Consider the following 20,569-nt stretch of genomic DNA (forward strand, 5'->3'; position numbering starts at 1 on the left):
AAAATGAATTCATTCCCATCACAAAAGTGGCCGGCCACTTTCACAAAAGTGTAACCCCCATTTTGCATTAAGTGTGGCCATTAAAGAGATTTGTAACCTCCATGAGGTGGCACACACATGTGCTAAACATGATGATGTGGAACCTCATCATTGGCCACTTAATGCCAAGTCACAAATGATGTGGCATAAAGTCAAGTCAAACTTGACTCTTCCTCTTCCTCTCAAGTCAAGTCAAACTTGACTTAATCTCTCTCATGGTTGATCTAATCCAACCATTTAATTCAAGCCAATTTAATATAATGAATCTAATTCATTTAATTAAATTGATTCAATGAGTCATAATCTAAATTAGGCTCATTGAACACATGAATCAACTTGAGTCCAACTCAATTAGCCCAATTAGGATTACACTTAATCCAATTTGATTCATCATATGAATCTAATCCTCTTGGTTCATCATATGAACTTAATCTCCATCTAATTGTCCTTAGTGTGTGACCCTATAGGTTCTTGTAACATTGGCAATGCCCCTAAACCCATTTAGGAGCATAAGTAATGAGCGGTATCTAGCAACACATCATTACTACCCAAGTTACAAGAATGTTGAGATCCAACATCACCTTGTGACTACTAATTGTGACTCCTCACAATATATGACAAGTGTCCTTTTATCCAAGACATCTAGATTGATCAATGTGAGGCATAGACCATGTCATCCTCTAATCAATCTAAATCTTGAACTCCAAGTAGACTCACTAAATCAAATGAGCTCAATATCTCATATTGACTCATTTGGGCATGACCATGCACTTCGTGGTCTCACTCTATCAAGAATATCGATGTCCCTCCCATCATATAGGAGGGATAGATCCCATCTACATCACTCACATCCCTCTGCATAATTCGTTACATACCCAGTAATCGTCTTTATAGTCCACCCAGTTACGGGTGACGTTTGACGAAACCAAAGTACATAACTCCTTATGTAGGGATCCATGGTGACTTCAGGTCCAAGGACTAGTAGTCATACTAATAGCCACATGAGAAAGTATATGACACTCATATAATGATCCATGATACTTTCTCATGGCGGGTCATTCAGTATACATTCTCCAATGCATACCCATGTGTCAACTTGATATCTCTATATCCATGACTTGTGAGATCAGGTCATCGAGTTGACCTACATGCTAGTCTTATTGCATTAACATTGTCCCTGAATGTTAATATTTGACTAGGAATGATTAAGAGTAGTGTTCCCTATATCATCTCACTATCGGTTCAATTATCCGATTGATATAGGTGAGAACCTTCTACTCAAGGACGTTATTATACTTAGTTTATTTGACACCAATACAAGTAAGTATAATAACCAAAAACCAAATGCCTTTATTTATATAAGAATATGATACATTAAGTCCATAATACAATCATCAAATGATTGGCTCTAGAGCTCTAATTAACAATCTCCCACTAGCACTAGTGCCAATCAGTGTAGGCTCTAAGCCCCAATGACCTAGTGTGACCATCATGCTTCCTCTGTGCCAAAGCCTTGGTCAAGGGATCTGCGATGTTAGCCTCTGTAGGTACTCTATAAATCTTCACATCTCCTCTCTCGATAATCTCTCGAATGAGATGGAAGCGCCGTAGTATGTGTTTGGTCCGCTGGTGTGAGCGAGGTTCCTTCGCTTGTGCTATAGCTCCATTGTTGTCACAATAGAGCTCAATAGGGTCAGCGATACTGGGAACCACCCCAAGTTCAGTGATGAACTTGCGGATTCAAACTGCCTCCTTTGCTGCCTCTGATGCAGCAATGTATTCAGCCTCTATCGTAGAATCAGCTACTGTGTCCTGCTTCGAACTCTTCCAGCTCACAACACCACCATTTATGCTAAATACGAACCCTGACTACGATCGATAATCATCCTGATCGGTCTGGAAGCTGGCATCACTGTAACCCTTTACAACTAGCTCATCATTGCCTCCATATATCAAGAAATATTTTTTAGTCCTTCTTAAGTATTTAAGAATATTCATGACCGCTATCCAGTGACTTTCACCTGGATCTGACTGGTACCTGCTCATCATGCTCAAAGCATACGAGACATCAGGTCGAGTACATAGCATGGCGTACATGATAGATCCTATGGATGAGGCATAAGGGATTTGATCCATGCGGTCTCTCTCCTCTCTAGAAGAGGGACCTTGAGTCTTCGAAAGACTCACGCCATGTGACATCGGCAGAAATCCCTTCTTGGAGTTCTGCATGGCAAACCGAAGGAGTACCTTGTCAATGTATGTACTCTGACTTAAGCCAAGCAATCTCTTAGATCTATCTCTATAGATCTGTATCCCTAGAATGCGGGATGCCTCACCTAAGTCTTTCATTGAGAAGCAACTCCCTAGCCAGGTCTTGACAGACTGAAGCAAAGGGATGTCCTTCCCAATGAGTAGTATGTCTTCCACATACAATATGAGGAAGACAACTATATCCCCTACAACCTTCTTATAGACACAAGGCTCATCTTCGTTCTTGATGAAACCAAACTGTTTGATTGCATCATCAAATCGAAGATTCCAGCTCCGAGAAGCTTGCTTTAGTCCATAAATGGACCTATGCAGCTTGCATACTCTTCTAGTATGCTGTGGATCTACAAAACCCTCAGGTTGTGTCATGTACACATCCTGGAGTAGGTTTCCATTCAGAAACGCGGTTTTGACATCCATCTGCCATATCTCATAGTCATGGTAAGCTGCAATAGCAAGCATGATCCGAATGGACTTAAACATCGCTATTGGAGAAAAGGTTTCATCATAGTCAATACCATGAATCTGCTTGAAACCTTTAGCTACCAAGCGAACCTTATAGATAAGTCCATCCATGTCAGTCTTTCTCTTAAAGACCCACTTACACCCAATGGGTTTTACCCCTTCAGGTGGATCAACCAAAGTCCATACTTGGTTGGTGTACATGGATTCCATCTCGGATCTCATGGCCTCTAGCCATTTATCGGAATCTGGTCTCATCACAACTTCCTGATAGGTGGTAGGCTCATCCTCTATGAGCACAACGTCATCATGGTCAGACAAGAGAAATGAGTATCTCTCAGGCTGACGACGTACCCTATCAGACCTGCGAAGAGGTATGTCTACTTGAACTGGTTGTTGTTCCTCAACTCCTTGTGGAACAACATCATCCACAACACTTTGTGGTTCCAGTTCAACTTCCATCGAGGCTTCAGTGCTATTGTTCACATCTTGAACTTCTTCAAGATCGAACGTGCTCACACTAGTCTTTCTAGAAACAAAGTCCCTTTCTAGAAAGACCCCAGTCTTTGCCACAACTACCTTGTGCTGACTGGGAATGTAGAAGTAATATCCCTTAGTTTCCTTGGGATATCCAATAAAGTAGCACTTGTCGGATTTGAGTCCTAACTTGTCTGAGACTTGACGTCGAACGTAAGCCTCACAACCCCAAATCCTCATGAAAGACACCTGGTCATCTCCCAGTCCATATCCTATATGGTGTCTTTATCACGGCCTTAGATGGAACTCGGTTGAGTATAAAAGCTGTCGTGTCTAGAGCATACCCCAAAGGTATGTCGGAAGATTTGTGTGACTTATCATAGATCGTACCATATCTAATAGGGTACGATTCCTCCTTTCGGATACACCATTCCACTGTGGTGTTCCAGGAGGAGTGAGTTGGGATAGAATCCCACACTCAGCTAGGTAGTCACGAAACTCATGGCTAAGGTATTCTCCACCTCGATCTGATCGAAGTATCTTAATACTCTTGCCAAGCTGATTCTGTACTTCATTCTTGAATTCTTTGAACTTTTCAAAGGATTCAGACTTATGTGTCATCACGTACACATAACCATATCTACTGAAGTCATCAGTAAATGTGATGAAGTACCTATAACCGCCTCTAGCAACAACATTGAAAGGGCCACATACATCACTATGTATAAGACCTAACAAGTCAGTCACTCTCTCACTGTGCCCACTAAAGGGAGTCTTGGTCATCTTGTCTAGTAGGCATGACTCGCACGTCTCATAAGATTCAAAATCAAATGAGTCCAGCAGACCATCCTTATGGATCTGGGATAAGCGCTTGTCATTTATATGACCTAAACGACAGTGCCAGAGATAGGTTTGATTCAAGTCATTTGACTTGAACCTCTTGGTATTTATGTTATAGATAGGGCTTTCAAGGTCTAGAATATAGAGTCCGTTTATCAGAGGTGCACTACAATAGAACATATCTTTTAAATAAACAAAACAACATTTGTCCTTAATTATAAAAGAGAAACCTTTCTTGTCCAAACAAGAAACTGAAATTATGTTCTTAGTTAATGCAGGCACATAACAACAATCATCCAACTCTAATACAAGCCCAGAGGGCAGAGATAGAAAATAAGTCTCTACAGCAACAGCAGCAACCTGTGCTCCATTGCCTACGCGTAGGTCCACCTCGCCCTTCGCCAATGCCCTGTTATTTCTCAGCGTCTGCACATTAGTACAAATGTGAGATGCACATCCGATATCTAATACCCATGATGAAGAAATAGATAGATTGACTTCTATAACATATATACCTGAAGTGGAAGTCTCACTTCGCTTCTTCTTAAGATCTTCCAGGTACACCTTGCAGTTCCTCTTCCAGTGCCCAGTCTGACCGCAGTGGAAGCAGGTAGCATCCTTGGCGACCCCTCCTTTAGGCTTCAGTGCCTTGCCTTTGCCCTTGGCTTGGGACTTTCCTTTGCCTTTGGGCTTGCCCTTGCCCTTGCCCTTGTGTTTCTGAACCATCAGAACAGAGTGGGGCTTTGCCTTCTTAAGGTTCAGCTCAGCAGTTCTTAACATGCTAAGCAGATCGGGCAGTGACTTGTCAATTTCGTTCATATTGTAGTTTAGAACGAACTGACTATAGCTATCCGACAAGGATTATAAGATCAGGTCAGTGGCCAGCTCTTGGCCAAGCGGGAATCCCAACCTCTGTAGGATTTCTATGTACCCAATCATTTTGAGTATATATGGGCCTACGGGAGCCCCATCTGACATCTTGCACTGAAACAGTGCCCTTGAGATATCAAATCTCTCATGCCTCGCTTGTCCTTGATACAGTTGATGAAGATGTTCAACCATATCGTAAGCGCCCATCAACTCGTGTTGCTTCTGAAGCTCAGAGTTCATGGTCGCGAGAATTAGACAGGACACATCTAATGCGTCATCTTGATTCTTCTTATAAGCATCTTTGTCAGCTCGCGGGGCATTGGCAGGAGGAGCCTTCGGAATGGGCTGCTCCAGAACGTACAGTTTACGTTCCTGGGTGAGAACTATTCTCAAGTTCCTGTACCAGTCCAGGAAATTTGCTCCGTTGAGCTTGTCTTTCTCAAGAACAGATCGCAGGGAGAAAGTGTTCGTATTCGACGTCATGGTTATCTACAACAAAAAAATACAGAAAATAAATATCATATTCTTTTAAATCATTTAATTAAGCCTTTAACTAAATGATGCTCCCACTGAATTCTATAATTCATGTGGGACAAGATCCACATCATACTAACCCTTGAGTTAGCTTTGGCTAATACGCCCAAGACTTAGTATGATCGGTAGGTAACAATTTACCAATTACATTTCTATGCAACTCTTGTTTATAGGATCATTATCTTTAGTTATATTAAAACTTGAGTTAGCTTTGGCTAATACGCCCAAGAATTAATATAAATGTGATTTATGTCCTATCTTTCCAACCATTAGAAGTATGCCTATAGTTGTACTCAATCCAACCGAGTTAAGTAGGAATACTCAATCTAATTGAGTTTGTACTCGCCCATGCGTTGATAAGCGGGACCAAGATTGTCCGTCCGTACCCTACCAAGATAATATGTATTGCTCTGCTTTGGCAGATTCAACAACACATGTGATCGAGGTAGTGATAGGTATCACGGCATGGTAGGTATTAGAGTTGACGCGATTTAGATCTAATCTAATCGTCGATGTGTATCAAATACGCGATAGATCTAATCTAATCGAGGGGTGCATCATGTGCACGACTTAGATCTAATCTAATCCTTAGGCACTAATTAATTACTTAATCATGCATCACATATACACAAGCAATTAATTAAATTTATTTGTGATTAGTCATGGCCCTACTACGATCTTCTCAAGCTAATGAGAAGATCGGATGGTCAACCTAGGGTCAATAGCTTCTCAAGCTCCTCCCTTTGACCACCTTGTGTTGCTCGCGCCCTCCTCGTAACTCCGTCTCGTGTGGACCTTCCACGACTCCAATTTTGTACATTACAATTTTGAAAATCGAGTTACATTCGAGTCTAAACTAATTTACAACAAGAATACAAAATAGAGAAAGGCACGACGCGCAGGTCGCGAATCAAATGTACAACACGCACAACACAAATGACGACGCGCAGGCCGTAATATGAATTACAACACAAATCCAATCAGATTGGGTCTTTTTGGGCCATGACTATCACAAATTATACATAATTCTAAATTATGTAATTTCCATAATTTTCTGTAATTTTAATACTAATTTTTACAATTTTTACGAGTAAAATTTTCCGGCGGTCCCGTTTAGCGATTTTCGGGCGCAATCGCGGAACGAATCCCCTTGCGGGGCCAGGGGCAGCGCCCCTACCGCGATCTAACCATCGCGAGGGTTCCTTATCGATCCTATAGCGCCTTAGTCCGCTTTCCCAAAAAGTTTTGGGGCGAAACCTTGCCGTTTCAGAAAAATCTTCTCGGTAGTAGAATCCTACAAGTGTCGTAACACTTGTGATTCGCTTCTACGAGAAAAATACTCATAAAAACTCTAAAAATCAGAAATTTACAAAATTTTACAGTACTAAATTTTTGTCATAAAAACAAAAACTAAACTCGTACAAGCTTCACACGTGGCTCTGATACCACTGTTGGGTTTTTCGGGCCACGAAAATTGCTTTTTCGCGTCGCGGAAACCCCGAAGCCCCAAGCCACCGGATCCGTGCGAAGTATAAATAAAACAAAAATATGAGTACGAGTTTCTAATCTAGATCTACACTAGATTTACAAAGAGGAAACCTTTTATACCTTCGATGCGTGCCCTTTGTCGTATCCCGCTCGTCCAAGGAGATGTCGGATCTCAAGTTGTCAAAGTAGACAACTCTCTAGAAGTATCCACACGAACTAATTAGGTGGAGAAGACCAAACAATAGGTGTGCTAGCACCTAGATAGTGTTCGGCCAAGAGAGAAGAGGGAGAGCAAGGAGAGAGCTTGAGGAAGAAGAAGATGTAAATGACACTTGAATGAAAAATGAATTCATTCCCTTCACAAAAGTGGCCGGCCACTTTCACAAAAGTGTAACCCCCATTTTGCATTAAGTGTGACCATTAAAGAGATTTGTAACCTCCATGAGGTGGTACACACATGTGCTAAACATGATGATGTGGCACCTCATCATTGGTCACTTAATACCAAGTCACAAATGATGTGGCATAAAGTCAAGTCAAATTTGACTCTTCCTCTTTCTCTCAAGTCAAGTCAAACTTGACTTAATCTCTCTCATGGTTGATCTAATCCAACCATTTAATTCAAGCCAATTTAATATAATGAATCTAATTCATTTAATTAAATTGATTCAATGAGTCATAATCCAAATTAGACTCATTGAACACATGAATCAACTTGAGTCCAACTCAATTAGCCCAATTAGGATTACACTTAATCCAATTTGATTCATCATATGAATCTAATCCTCTTGGTTCATCATATGAACCTAATCTCCATCTAATTGTCCTTAGTGTGTGACCCTATAGGTTCTTATAACATTGGCAATGCCCCTAAACCCATTTAGGAGCATAAGTAATGAGCGGTATCTAGCAACACATCATTACTACCCAAGTTACAAGAATGTTGAGATCCAACATCACCTTGTGACTACTAATTGTGACTCCTCACAATATATGACAAGTGTCCTTTTATCTAAGACATCTAGATTGATCAATGTGAGGCATAGACCATGTCATCCTCTAATCAATCTAAATCTTGAACTCCAAGTAGACTCACTAAATCAAATGAGCTCAATATCTCATATTGACTCATTTGGGTATGACCATGCACTTCGTGGTCTCACTCTATCAAGAATATCGATGTCACTCCCGTCATATAGGAGGGATAGATCCCATCTACATCACTCACATCCTTCTGCATAATTCGTTACATACCCAGTAATCGCCTTTATAGTCCACCCAGTTACGGGTGACGTTTGACGAAACCAAAGTACATAACTCCTTATGTAGGGATCCATGGTGACTTCAGGTCCAAGGACTAATAGTCATACTAATAGCCACATGAGAAAGTATATGACACTCATATAACGATCTATGATACTTTCTCATGGCGGGTCATTCAGTATACATTCTCCAATGCATACCCATGTGTCAACTTGATATCTCTATATCCATGACTTGTGAGATCAAGTCATCGAGTTGACCTACATGCTAGTCTTATTGCATTAACATTGTCCCTGAATGTTAATACTCGACTAGGAATGATTAAGAGTAGTGTTCCCTATATCATCTCACTATCGGTTCAACTAACCGATTGATATAGGTGAGAACCTTCTACTCAAGGACGTTATTATACTTAGTTTATTTGGCACCAATACAAGTAAGTATAATAACCAAAAACCAAATGCCTTTATTTATATAAGAATATGATACAATAAGTCCATAATACAATCATCAAATGATTGACTCTAGGGCTCTAACTAACACACAGTGCTCCAAATATTTTGAACAATATACAACTACAAGAAGCAAAAGAAACATGACTAGTGATGTCTGCATTAACAGTGCTAAATTCAGTTAACAGAAATTGCAATTCATATCCACTCCTACTGCAAACTCAATTACCAAACTACTATCTTCTATGACTCTTACAAAAAAAAAATACATAGAAGCTCCATGCAAACAAGACATGGAACGCAACCGCCCAATGGAAACTAAAACAAGATCAAGCTCTTCGCTTCTAGTAGATTTTTGTATATTGACCATGAACTCGGACGGCCCAGTAGTGTCGAAGTATTGTATGTTTTCTGTAAAAAAGGTTTTGGGATTATTTGATTATTCTCAAAATTGATTAAGAAAACACTATCTCATGTGGCAATAATTAAATTGGATGAGGTGGATTAAACATTGTTAACTAAATAAAATTTCAATCAACCAAAACCATCAATTCCAACCCACACTAAAAAAAGTCAATCTATGTTAAAAACAAATAATGAGCAGGCAAATAATGAAGTAATATTATCTCTATTAACAACAAATAATGAGCAGACCCACCATATTTGTAGAAGAGATTGAAGCAAAACATATATACAACAAGCCATAAGTCTCATGCCAATGAAAAACTAATTTTAAATAGGTAAGCAATGCGCAAAAAAGTTGGCATGAAGGGAACATCAAGGTAGAATAGGAAATGCAATGCAAACACCTCAATACAATAAATACACAAAACCAATCAAACATACAAACAAAGGAAAGAGATGAATACCAACCATTGATAATTGCAAGCATCCTAACACATGTTGTTAGAACTTGTAACAATAAAAATAATTATTAATTTTATTTTCTCAATGAACCACTATAATTTAACATATTAAAACCTTGATACTACCATCTATAGATGTCAATCTGGTTCTTATGTCGTTAATACTGTTATGATAATTATCTTCAGTTGATTTGATAATTGACACATTGCCATATTTAGAAAATGTAATAAAATAATTTGAGTTTGCAAGTAAAATTATAATAAAAATGCAAAATTAATTGACACACATACCTTTGCTGCAAAATTGGGCAGTTGCGCTTGTCATGTGACGCACCTGGATATCCGCATCCACGACATATTATGGACTTTGAGATTAACTTCTCCTTTGATGATTTCAATCTCTTCCCACATCTCTTTGTTCTTACTAAAGAAGGATCAATAATACCAAGGCTCTCGTATATGAATTTCTTCCTTTTACTTCCATCACCACATGGTTTATTAATGTTTATCTCTTGAATTTTGTTATACATACAATCGAATTGTTTATCAAAGAAGTTTACCCCCTCATCAGTCAAGGATGCATTATCAATTAATACTGAAGCTTTATAGAATAATCTCGAGTGTCTCGGCATCAAAAACCTTTATGGATCTAGATCATTTTTGCTCGCCCAAAGCATATATTGCTCCAACTTTTGCATCTTGTGTCCATCGTTTGAGTATATACATATCAGGAAAATGAAACACTTGGTTGATATGAAAAATGCTAACATATGTCTACATGGAATGCCCTCAAACTCAAATTTCGTACAACTACATGATATATAGTTCCTCTATTTGTCATGGGTGAGCATCCTTGGTTTGGAGGAAGAACAACTTTGAAATTTCATCACATGGTAAACCACTAAGTCAACTCCTGTAAATGCCTGTTGCACATAATAACTATGACTCTCGCCCACTTCACTTTGAAATTCCAACCAATTTTTTGTTTGTGTACAACTTAAGCATTTAGGTTTCCATTGGCCAGTTTGTCTTAATCTTGGAGTGCTCATTCATATCAATATGATCCACAATTAACTCATTATGTCTTTAGTGTCTCAGTGCTCGTCTATTGAAACGGGTGATAAAATCCATCAATGAGTTCTTATTTGAGATATAGCTCTTGAAAATATGAATGTAACCTTTCAGATCTCTGACTACTTGACATCCCAGCACAAAATACATGTTTAAAATATACTGGCACCCATTTGTGTTACAATTCATATATCGACGACAACCAATCATTTTTCTCCAAGTTAGCACACTTGATAACCTCTTCCCATGATTTCTCAAAATCATCAGGTGTTTTAGAATTTACAATGACATTCTTTATGCTTTGATAATGATTTTGAAAAGTCAAAGAGTTTAATTTATCTGAGAATTTGTTTAGTATGTGCCACAAACAATATCGATGCACTGTTTGAGGGAAAACTTGTGCAATGACTTTCGTCATAGCAGGATCCTGATCAGTGATGATAACATTTGGTAGACCTTTAGGCATGACTTCTATGAACTTCTTAAGCAACCAAACAAAAGACTCAATTTTCTCATCACTTAGAAACCCGCAATCAAAAATAATTGTCTGATGGTAATGATTAACTCCTACAAATGATGTCAAAATCAGACCATATTTGTTGGTGTTATATGTCGTATCAAATACAATTACATCACCAAATACACTATATACCCTCCTTGATACATGATCAACCCAAAAATACTTACTAAATTTGTTATCTAAATCAGTCTTGTAACCAAAGAAAAAAGTTGAATTCCTCTCTTGCTCAGATGTAAATAACTCGATCAATGTTTCGACATCAATACCCTTTTATTCATCTCTTAGGTTTTTCTCAAAATTTCTAATATCTCTTTCTGAACAACCTAGCCCCTCAGGCCCTCCATACTCTATCTCCAATAATTGCATTTGTTGACAAGTTGGTACTCCTTTGAAAACATGTTTAGTAAATGTTCTCTTTGCTGTTGAAATATTATGATGTGAGCGTAGCAAATATACCTTTGATGGAGTTGAGAGCTGATGATTATGAGTTTCTATGAAGTTACTTACAATCCAATTAAGTCCTATCTATTTCTTGACAAGTGCAATATTTGACTTACAACCCGTTTTAACTGCATCATGTGCTCTTTCCCTTATCAGTTGATCATCTTTTGCATGTTTAGCATTCAGTATTAGATTTGTATGTCCTTCTTTAAAGCATACAATTTGTTTCTACGTTACTTCATTTGTCATCTTATTTTTCTTGCTTGTGTTTATCCGTGAACTAAATCTGGCTTCTCGTGCATATTGGTTATAGAACGAATATGCCTCCTCCAGTGATGAGAATTCCATTCCAATTTTTGGCTTTCAATCATCTACAACTTGGGGAATGTATTCCTGATCATCAACTTTATTTTCTTTCATTTCTAGGGAATTCCACATTATATTTGAGAATAGATAAGTAGATAAATAAATAAAAATTACAACTTATTTCAATTTAAACTCAAAATTACAAGTATTAAACCATTTGACAAAAATTACAACTTATTTCAATTTCAATTTCTACCATTTGATAATTTGTCAAATTTTTAGCTATTTCGATAAAAAATATCTAAATAGCACCCCCAATGGCCCATTCTAGCTGATCATATCCAATGACCCGAACCTCTAGCTGATCGTTTCCGAAGAGTTTTCTAAAATCGAAAAGAGAAGTTTTTAAAATTAGATTCCCCCCCCCCCCCCCCCTTCTCTTTTGTTCATTTCAATCCTATAGATCCTTCAAGAAACTGAAATTACCAAAATAAGACACTGATATAGAAAAACATACCAAATTACCCTAAATACCATAAAAGTAAAAATTACTAAAAATTGTAAAAATATGTTTGGAGGCTTAGATGAGGGCCTAAACGATGGATTTTAGGTTCGAAACTTGGTGATTACGGATTCCCCCATAACAAATATAGTTCTCTGAATTCTACACGCATGTCCACTCATAGATTCTGAGTTCTGAGTCAAAAGTTATGCCCTTTTAAAGTTCAAGGAGTCCTATTGAGTTGCTGCTGTATTAGTACGAAAAATTAAATAAGGATCGTATAGGTCTCTACATGAGCCAGATGAATAAGAGTGCCCTCTTCTCCCTCTCAAACAAACCACTCTACTCCTTTGAAGGCCACAAAGAAGACATCCGCGATCTCTGTTGGTCCAAATCTTAGCATCTGTTATCGTCATTGATGGACAAATAGTGAGATTATGAGACATCAAAACCAAAACCGGCCTCACACTCTTCGTACACAACGATTATGTGACATTCATCTAGTTCAAATTATTTGATAATGGCTACTTCATCAGTGGCTCACTTAATGCCAAGGTCATGGCATAGAGTGTACCAAAAGGTAGGTGGTGAAGTGGCTTGATCTCCATGAAATGGTCATTGCTACCTGTCAAGGTGCTCTAATTGGTATCTTAGCCAACCTTATAAGATCCTCTAACAAATTGGTCACAAAAGAAGATGCTGGGGAGAGGAATATAAGGCAATTATTGTTGAAGCTGGAGGAGTTAAAGCCCTGGTGGATCTGATCACCAATGCGGACATGGAGAGGATCGGGGCATTGTCATGGCAAGGAGTGCTATCTCTAGACCTAGACAAGAGGTTTCACATCGACGCAGCAATTGGAACTCAGCAATCCGACAGGGATCAACTGGAGCATCTTATGCAGGCCAGGGTGAACATGGTGGTAATGGACAGCTCGTAGGGGAACTCGATATATCAGCTATAAATGATCAAGTACGCGAAGATGGACTAGATAGTGCCCACGATGTTGTGCATGTCAGTGGATCAATGGAGAATCTCAAAGTTCAACACCTTCTAGTAAAATTTAGCCAATTTGATGTCAAATGATCTTCCTCCTAGCTACCATCCAATGATACTCTAAACTCGAGAACGAGTTCCTTTCAACCTATAGCAATAGATGTAGGAGGATTGATTGGATCTTATTTTATAATTTTTAGTAAATTATTCCTTTTCTATAATTTTTGGGTTTTTAGTCTTTAGGATATTTTTAATAATTATTATTAATTTTTTTATTTTGAATGTGTTTATTGATTTTTGGACTAGGAGTTTTTTTCTACTAGGATTTTAGGATTTTTTTCCTTTCTTTACAAGCTAGTAATTGTGGTTTTCTTTCTATCAATCTTAGGGTTTATTACATATCTAAATATCAATTTAGCTATTTGTGGAATAATCCTTGATTATTAAGTAAATTTTATTTCATAAAAACCTGAAGGACGACGATTTTCTCTTCTTGTCTTCTTCTCAATTTCATTTCTCGTCAATCTATCAAATATTCGTTATCTTATTCGACGTATTAAATCAAGTGTGGACATTGTTAATGAAATATATATAATATTAATTGCAAAGTCTACATATGTTGAGTTGCACTAATGCATAGATTGGGGGCTCAGGTCAATCAACAGCTCGATGATGCACATATTGGTGGGGAAGACGAGCGAGTCAATATCAACGACATCACCATCGTCACCCCTGATGATAGCCCCAACATCGACGGGAGATGACTATGTGTCACTGAATTAAAGCCGATTTGTCAGTATCAGAAACTCCATAATTGGCACGAGAGATGACTATGTGTCACTGAGCGAAGGTGCTGAAGACATTACTATAAGTAATATAACATGTGGTCCTGACCATGGAATAAGGTATATATATCAACTTAATTAGTTACTAATTAGAAACATATTCATTAAACATTTTTAACAAAAAAAATACTATAAAGAATCTCGGGCTAATAACAATGATTTGGGAATTTAATGTATAAAAGAAGTTAGAATAACCTTCGGGTGGCCCTAGGTTAAAACCCAAGTATACTTATACATGACCTTTCTACAATGGTGTTTGCACTTTAATTCATGAAATGAAATTGGCGTTAAATAGCTATTTTCATGATCAACCAATTAGAAACATATTAATGCTTAAAAAAAAAAAAGTCTGAGCATGCTTTTTCCATGTCTTAGTCATCTACACTAATGGCCAGTAGTTATCTATAATTTACTTCTTCCATATTAGTGTAGGGACAGATTGACAGTGCACGAGGGTGAACGAATCGTATTTTTCCATATTAATAATTAAAAAATAATAATAAAGACATGTTGTTACTAAATTTGTTATAAATAAATGAATATATTTATATTACTTTAATAAAATTATTAAAAAAAACATGTACATTATCTAGAATTTAATTTTTATCATTAACTACGACTTCCATTTATACAATTATAGCCCCAGCTACAATAGAGTTACAAAGGCACTTTAGAAATTCTCTAGTATTCATAGTTTAATTCCTAGTAATGCGACATAGGAATTTTCCTCTGGTGCAATGAAAGATCTAGGCATTGATTGCTAGGTGAGGAATTATTTGCACTATAGTGGAAAATATCCATGGGAGTACTAGATAGGCTATATGGTACAATGGTAAAAGGTTCGATCGACTCCTTAGACAATAAGAGTTTAAAGAGTTCAAATATCAGTTAAGGTACATTACACCTGGGAGTTCAAAAAAACTTATGACAATGGATCGTCCGCTAGAACTCATCTACGTTTTCTGATTTATCTGGAAAATTTTTATAGGATTGTATTGATGACTTGGAGTAATGATTAGGTGAATGTAATCGGATAGTAAGAACTAGATAAACATGGATTTAAAAAATACGATTATATAAAAATTATTTTGGTTGTATTTATGAATCTGACATAAATTTATTTAAATAATTTAATACATATAGCCTTTTATTTGTTCATGCTCAAGTCCCGTTAAAGGTGGCCATTTGATTTCAGCTTATTCTAATCTTCTATAATACATTTAAAAATTGCAACGTAATTGTTTATTATTATATATTTGCATGAAAAAATGCATTCTTTACTTAATTCCATAAAGAACTAATTATTCCCATACTTAATTTACTTTGTTTTTTATTTTAAATTGTCTCATAGAAACAAGTAATTAGATTTGTACATAATCTAAATGCAATAATCAATATAAATCTCCAATTTTTAACTCTTTCCAAACACTGTTATTTCTATATATAACTAACTCATAGTTGAAGAATCACAGTTGACAATGGCTAGACGAGTAAGGAAAAAAAAAGCTATATCTCCATTTTTTATTATTTTTTCTTTAAAAAAAACACGATTTATATATTTGTTTTCCTGTGTTTTGATTTTGATTCATCAGGGTCTTATCAGTCTCTTTGTGATCTTTCTTCTTGCTGCTGAGATTTTGGCTGATGAGCCAACATACAACGTCATAAACTTTGGAGCCAAAGGAGATGGCAACACAGATGACACTCAAGTGCGATAATTAATTAAAACAACATCCATCATGATGAATCATTATATATATATATATATTTTTGATTCTTCTTAATTAAACTCTTTCTTCTTCTTCCTCTTATTTAGGCGTTTGTAAATGCATGGAGTTCGATTTGTCACAACAGCACAGGACCCTCCACCTTACTCATTCCGGCAGGGAACACATTTTTATTAGATCGCATTGTTTTCCAAGGACCTTGCAACTATGACGTTCACGTAAAGGTATACAACACACGACGGATCTTACTGAGGATTGACCTAATCATAATCCAATTTTTTTTTTAAAATAATATATTATTTACTCCACTAAAATTCACTCTTCCACGTCAAAAGTTCAATTCAAAAAAAAAAAATCATTACATGTGTAGCTTTTTTACTTAGCCTACGAAAATTTTCAGCCCACCTTCAGATATTTATTAGAAGAGAAATAAACCCACTAACTAGGGCAAAAGTAGCATAGATGCAAGATAGGAAGGGAAAGCTCATTCTTTTTTTTTCTTTCATTTTGATATGTGATTTGAATCTGAAGCTTCATTTGCCGACTAAGCACGAGTTATATAACAAAGTAGTGACCTCTCGATCTATCTCTTTCCTTTTTACTTGTAATATATTTCAGGTATCTCAATCGGACAAATTTAAAGTATTTTCATTTGTTCCTTTCAATGAATACTGCAAAATCCATTTTAAATAACGAATCAAGTTTTGAGACCAAAAAAGTTAAATTAATTCTTTCGAAATGAAATCTTTTAATGTACAAGAACCCGTCCCTTGGTATACATATATATCATATCATGTGATATTGTATATGTTTGAGGAAGACTGACATGCTATTCTTGTGCCAAAGGTTGATGGAAATCTTAAAAGAACAAATGAAATATGGAAAGAAAACTTGAATAGCTGGCTTCTTTTCATTCGAATCAACGGCCTAAACATCTACGGCTCCGGCGAGCTCGATGGCCAAGGGACAAACTGGTGGTCATGCAAAGAGAAAAATGTAAAATTTTTATATCTTTTCTAAGTTATGTATATCTCGACACTAACTGAATGTTTTTGATCGACTTAATTTGTGTTGCAGCAATGTTCAATGGAAGCTGCCAATGTAAGTTGATTGAGAGAGATTAGTAAAGACTTGAAGTGTTATCCAAGTGTGGAGATTGTTAATGAAGTAATTGTGATGATGCAGAGTCTGGAGCTGCTGAGTTGCACAAATGTACAGATATCGGGGTTGAAGCTGATCAACAGCCCCATGATGCATATATCGGTTGGGCGAAGCGCCAATGTCGACATCAGAGGGATCACCATCTCCTCCCCCGGCGACAGCCCCAACACCGACGGCATCCACATCCAGAAAAGCCAACATGTCATGGTAACAAACTCCGTAATTGGCACAGGAGATGATTGTGTGTCGATGAGTGATGGTGTTGTGGATGTTTCTGTCAACAATGTAGCATGTGGTCCTGGCCATGGAATAAGGTACTTACTTAGTAGTCAATACTAGCTAGCTGCTTGGCCTAGCCGGGAGCTCGCGATGATTGCCTAACGGCCAAGGGCGGAGTCAGGTACAACCCTACCCGGGTTGTAGCCCGGATGCCCGATAGCGGTGAGAAGAGAAAAACATTAATTTTAATTTACTGTAGAAAAAGGGAAAAATGAAAAAGAAAATGAAGGCTAACCCGAGCGTCAGCATAGGCTTCGACGTCGGCATGGCACACAGCCTGGGTAGATCATCCGGGCTGACTCCGCTATAGTAACCTCGATCGAGCTCACGAATTTCAAAGTAACCTTGAAGCCATTTCATGTTTGATTGTAGTATTGGGAGCTTGGGCATAGCTGGGACCGTGGCAACAGCATCGGACATCTACGTTTCCAACTGCAACTTGTCCCAAACGACCAATGGAGTCAGGATCAAAACATGGCAGGCAAGCAACAATACATTCCATTATCACTCATAAGCACAACTTATACACACTCTCTGCCTTGCTTGACATTTTTGAACTTTGCAGGGAGGGTCTGGCTTTGCGAGGAACATATCATTTGTGAATATTAACATGAATGAAGTGCGTAACCCCATAATTATAGATCAGTACTACTGCCCTCACAGCAGCTGTGCATCAAAGGTAAAAGGGAAAATTAAGTTCACCTCGTGCGGCCGCGCAAGGTCACCTCGTGCAGCCGCAACACCTCGTGCGGGGTTATATTTTTTCCGCTAATTTGATTTATTGGTTAATTTTTCTCATTCCTTTACTTTGATAATTATTTTCCACTTTAAATTTATTTCCTAAAAGGGTAATTAAGTTGATCATTCACGATGCTGATTCTCTACAGACAACAGCAGTCCAAGTGAGCGATGTGAAATATCTCTATGTGACAGGAACCTCAACGAGTAGTGTAGCAATTGCTCTGAATTGCAGCCAAACTGTGCCTTGCACCGGCATCACCATGGACAATGTTAATTTGTGGTCTGCAAATCAAGGACAGCAGGTGCAGTCTAACTGCATCGACGCCAAAGGATCCGTAAAAGATAAAGTCTCGCCTGCTGTCCCTTGCTTGACTCAATGAATTAAGCTGTTGTTTAACATATTTGTAATGTTGCAATCTACTTGAATGGAATAACAAGCAGCAATATGAAATTTTGGAAGGATTGGTGAATATTGAAGTCTACAGCCATTCTTACGTTGAGTTGCCACATATAAATGTTAAAATGATAAATTTTTATAATAAATAAAGGGCAAAAGTCTAGGCACCCTATATTTTGAAATCATCCATCATTTTTTTTTATCAGAAGGGTATCACATCTCGTTGATTTTGAGAAGAATACCTACTTTATTAAAGAGTAGACATATTTATATATAAATTAGAATTTAACTAATTAACCTATATATATTACCTAATATATAGAGATAATATAGTAATAAATAGTATATACAAATATCATAACTATTATATATAATACTCCCCCTCAAGTTGGAGTGCATACTCAACTTCTTACAAAGATAATCAACTCAAACTCCACTTAAAGCTTTTGTAAAGATGTTCTGAGTTATTCTTCAATCTTCACATATCTTGATATCATATAGAAATCAAGTTTTGTTAAATTTTTTCATGAACGAAGTGACAATCAATTTCAATATGTTTAGTTCGCTTATGAAACACATGATTCGATGTAATATGGAAAACAGCTTGATTATCACATCATAATTTTGCTAGTACTAAAATTTTATGTAGTGTCCGAAACTAAATTATTTATTTAAGAGGATTTATTTGATTAATTCATATTTAATTGAATAATTTAAATAGATAGATTTAGCTAGATTAAATTAATTAAGTTAGTTCATAAATATATTTATGTAATTTGAATTGATTAAATTAATTAAGTTAGTTTATTTTATAGCTAAATTTATAAGATTTAGTAAGAATATAAAAATTTATATAACACATGTGTATAAATTTTTATATAAAAATTTAATTTATAATACCTCAGAATATGGTAAAACCGAATTTTCCATAGAAAATTGACATGGAAAATTAATGTGTATAAAATTTTATTTGTTATGTAATCTTTCAAAATGTATAAAAAATTTTACACACATATATAGTATGTAATAAACCGTGAGTGAAATCTGACGTGGGCTATCTTACGCAGTCAAAATTCAATTTTTTTAATCCCTCTCTCATCTGCATGCAACAATTTTTCTCTCTCATCTGCATGCAACAACTATAAAATTTTTTAATCTCTCTCATCTGCATGCAACAACTTTTCTCTCTATTTTTTTAAATTAAAATGATATTTTATTTTCTCTCTCCTACTATTATATGTAAAAAATTATTATGGTAGTGATGATACAATGTTGTAGCAACTACTGCAAGTAGCTGCTACAACTTGTAGCAGTTACTATGCAGTAGCTGCTACAATGGTATAGTAGTAGTTACTATGCAATAGCTGCTACAACTTGTACCAATTTCTATGCAGTAGCTGCTACAACTTGTAATAGTTATTATGCAGTAGCTGCTACAACTTGTAGCAGTTACTATGCAATAGCTGCTACAATGGTGCAGAAGCTGCTATAACTATGCAGTAGCTGCTACAACTGTGCAGAAGCTGCTACAACTATGCAGAAGCTGCTACAATGGTGCAGTAGCTGCTACAACGGTGCAGAAGCTGCTACAACTGTGTAGAATCTGCTACAACTATGCAGTAGCGTCTTTAATAGTGCAGAAGCTGCTACAACGGTACAGAAGCTGTTACAACGGTGCAGAAGCTGTACAACGGTATAATAGCTGCTATAACGGTGCAGTAGCTATTATAACGGTCTTCTGCTATAACGGTGCAGTAGCTGCTACAACGATGCAATAGCTGCTACAACGATGCAGAAGCTGCTACAATAGTGCAGTAGCTGCTATAACGGTACAAAAGCTGTTACAACGGTGAAATAGCTGGTACAACAGTGCAGTAGTTGCTACAACGCTGCAGAAGCTGCTACAATGGTGCAATAGCTACTACAACGGTGCAGAAGCTGCTACAACGTGTAGCAGCTATTGTATAGTAGCTGCTACAACGTTGTAGTAACTACATCACCTTTAAAAATTAGCAACACAGTAA

At 37.0% G+C, this 20,569-nt stretch overlaps 1 protein-coding gene across 1 annotated transcript; it reads left to right on the plus strand.

Moving 5' to 3' along the window:
* The first annotated feature begins 15,718 nt into the window (after nucleotides 1-15,718).
* Nucleotides 15,719-18,528, plus strand: LOC122033748 (probable polygalacturonase At2g43860). The gene is made up of 8 exons (XM_042592913.1): nucleotides 15,719-15,730; nucleotides 15,833-15,949; nucleotides 16,814-16,963; nucleotides 17,045-17,068; nucleotides 17,153-17,442; nucleotides 17,780-17,888; nucleotides 17,973-18,086; nucleotides 18,295-18,528. Exons 1-8 carry the CDS (start codon nucleotides 15,719-15,721, stop codon nucleotides 18,526-18,528), a joined length of 1,050 nt encoding a protein of 349 aa, XP_042448847.1.
* The last annotated feature ends 2,041 nt before the right edge of the window (nucleotides 18,529-20,569 follow it).

This window comes from Zingiber officinale, chromosome 11B (genome assembly GCF_018446385.1).
Source record: "Zingiber officinale cultivar Zhangliang chromosome 11B, Zo_v1.1, whole genome shotgun sequence".
Classification (NCBI taxonomy): Eukaryota; Viridiplantae; Streptophyta; class Magnoliopsida; order Zingiberales; family Zingiberaceae; genus Zingiber; species Zingiber officinale.

Coding starts and splice junctions, on each gene's coding strand:
- LOC122033748 (XM_042592913.1), top strand. Junction 17,069..17,152: donor GTTCAATGGAAGCTGCCAAT/GTAAGTTGATTG, acceptor GTGATGATGCAG/AGTCTGGAGCTGCTGAGTTG. Junction 18,087..18,294: donor ACAGCAGCTGTGCATCAAAG/GTAAAAGGGAAA, acceptor GATTCTCTACAG/ACAACAGCAGTCCAAGTGAG.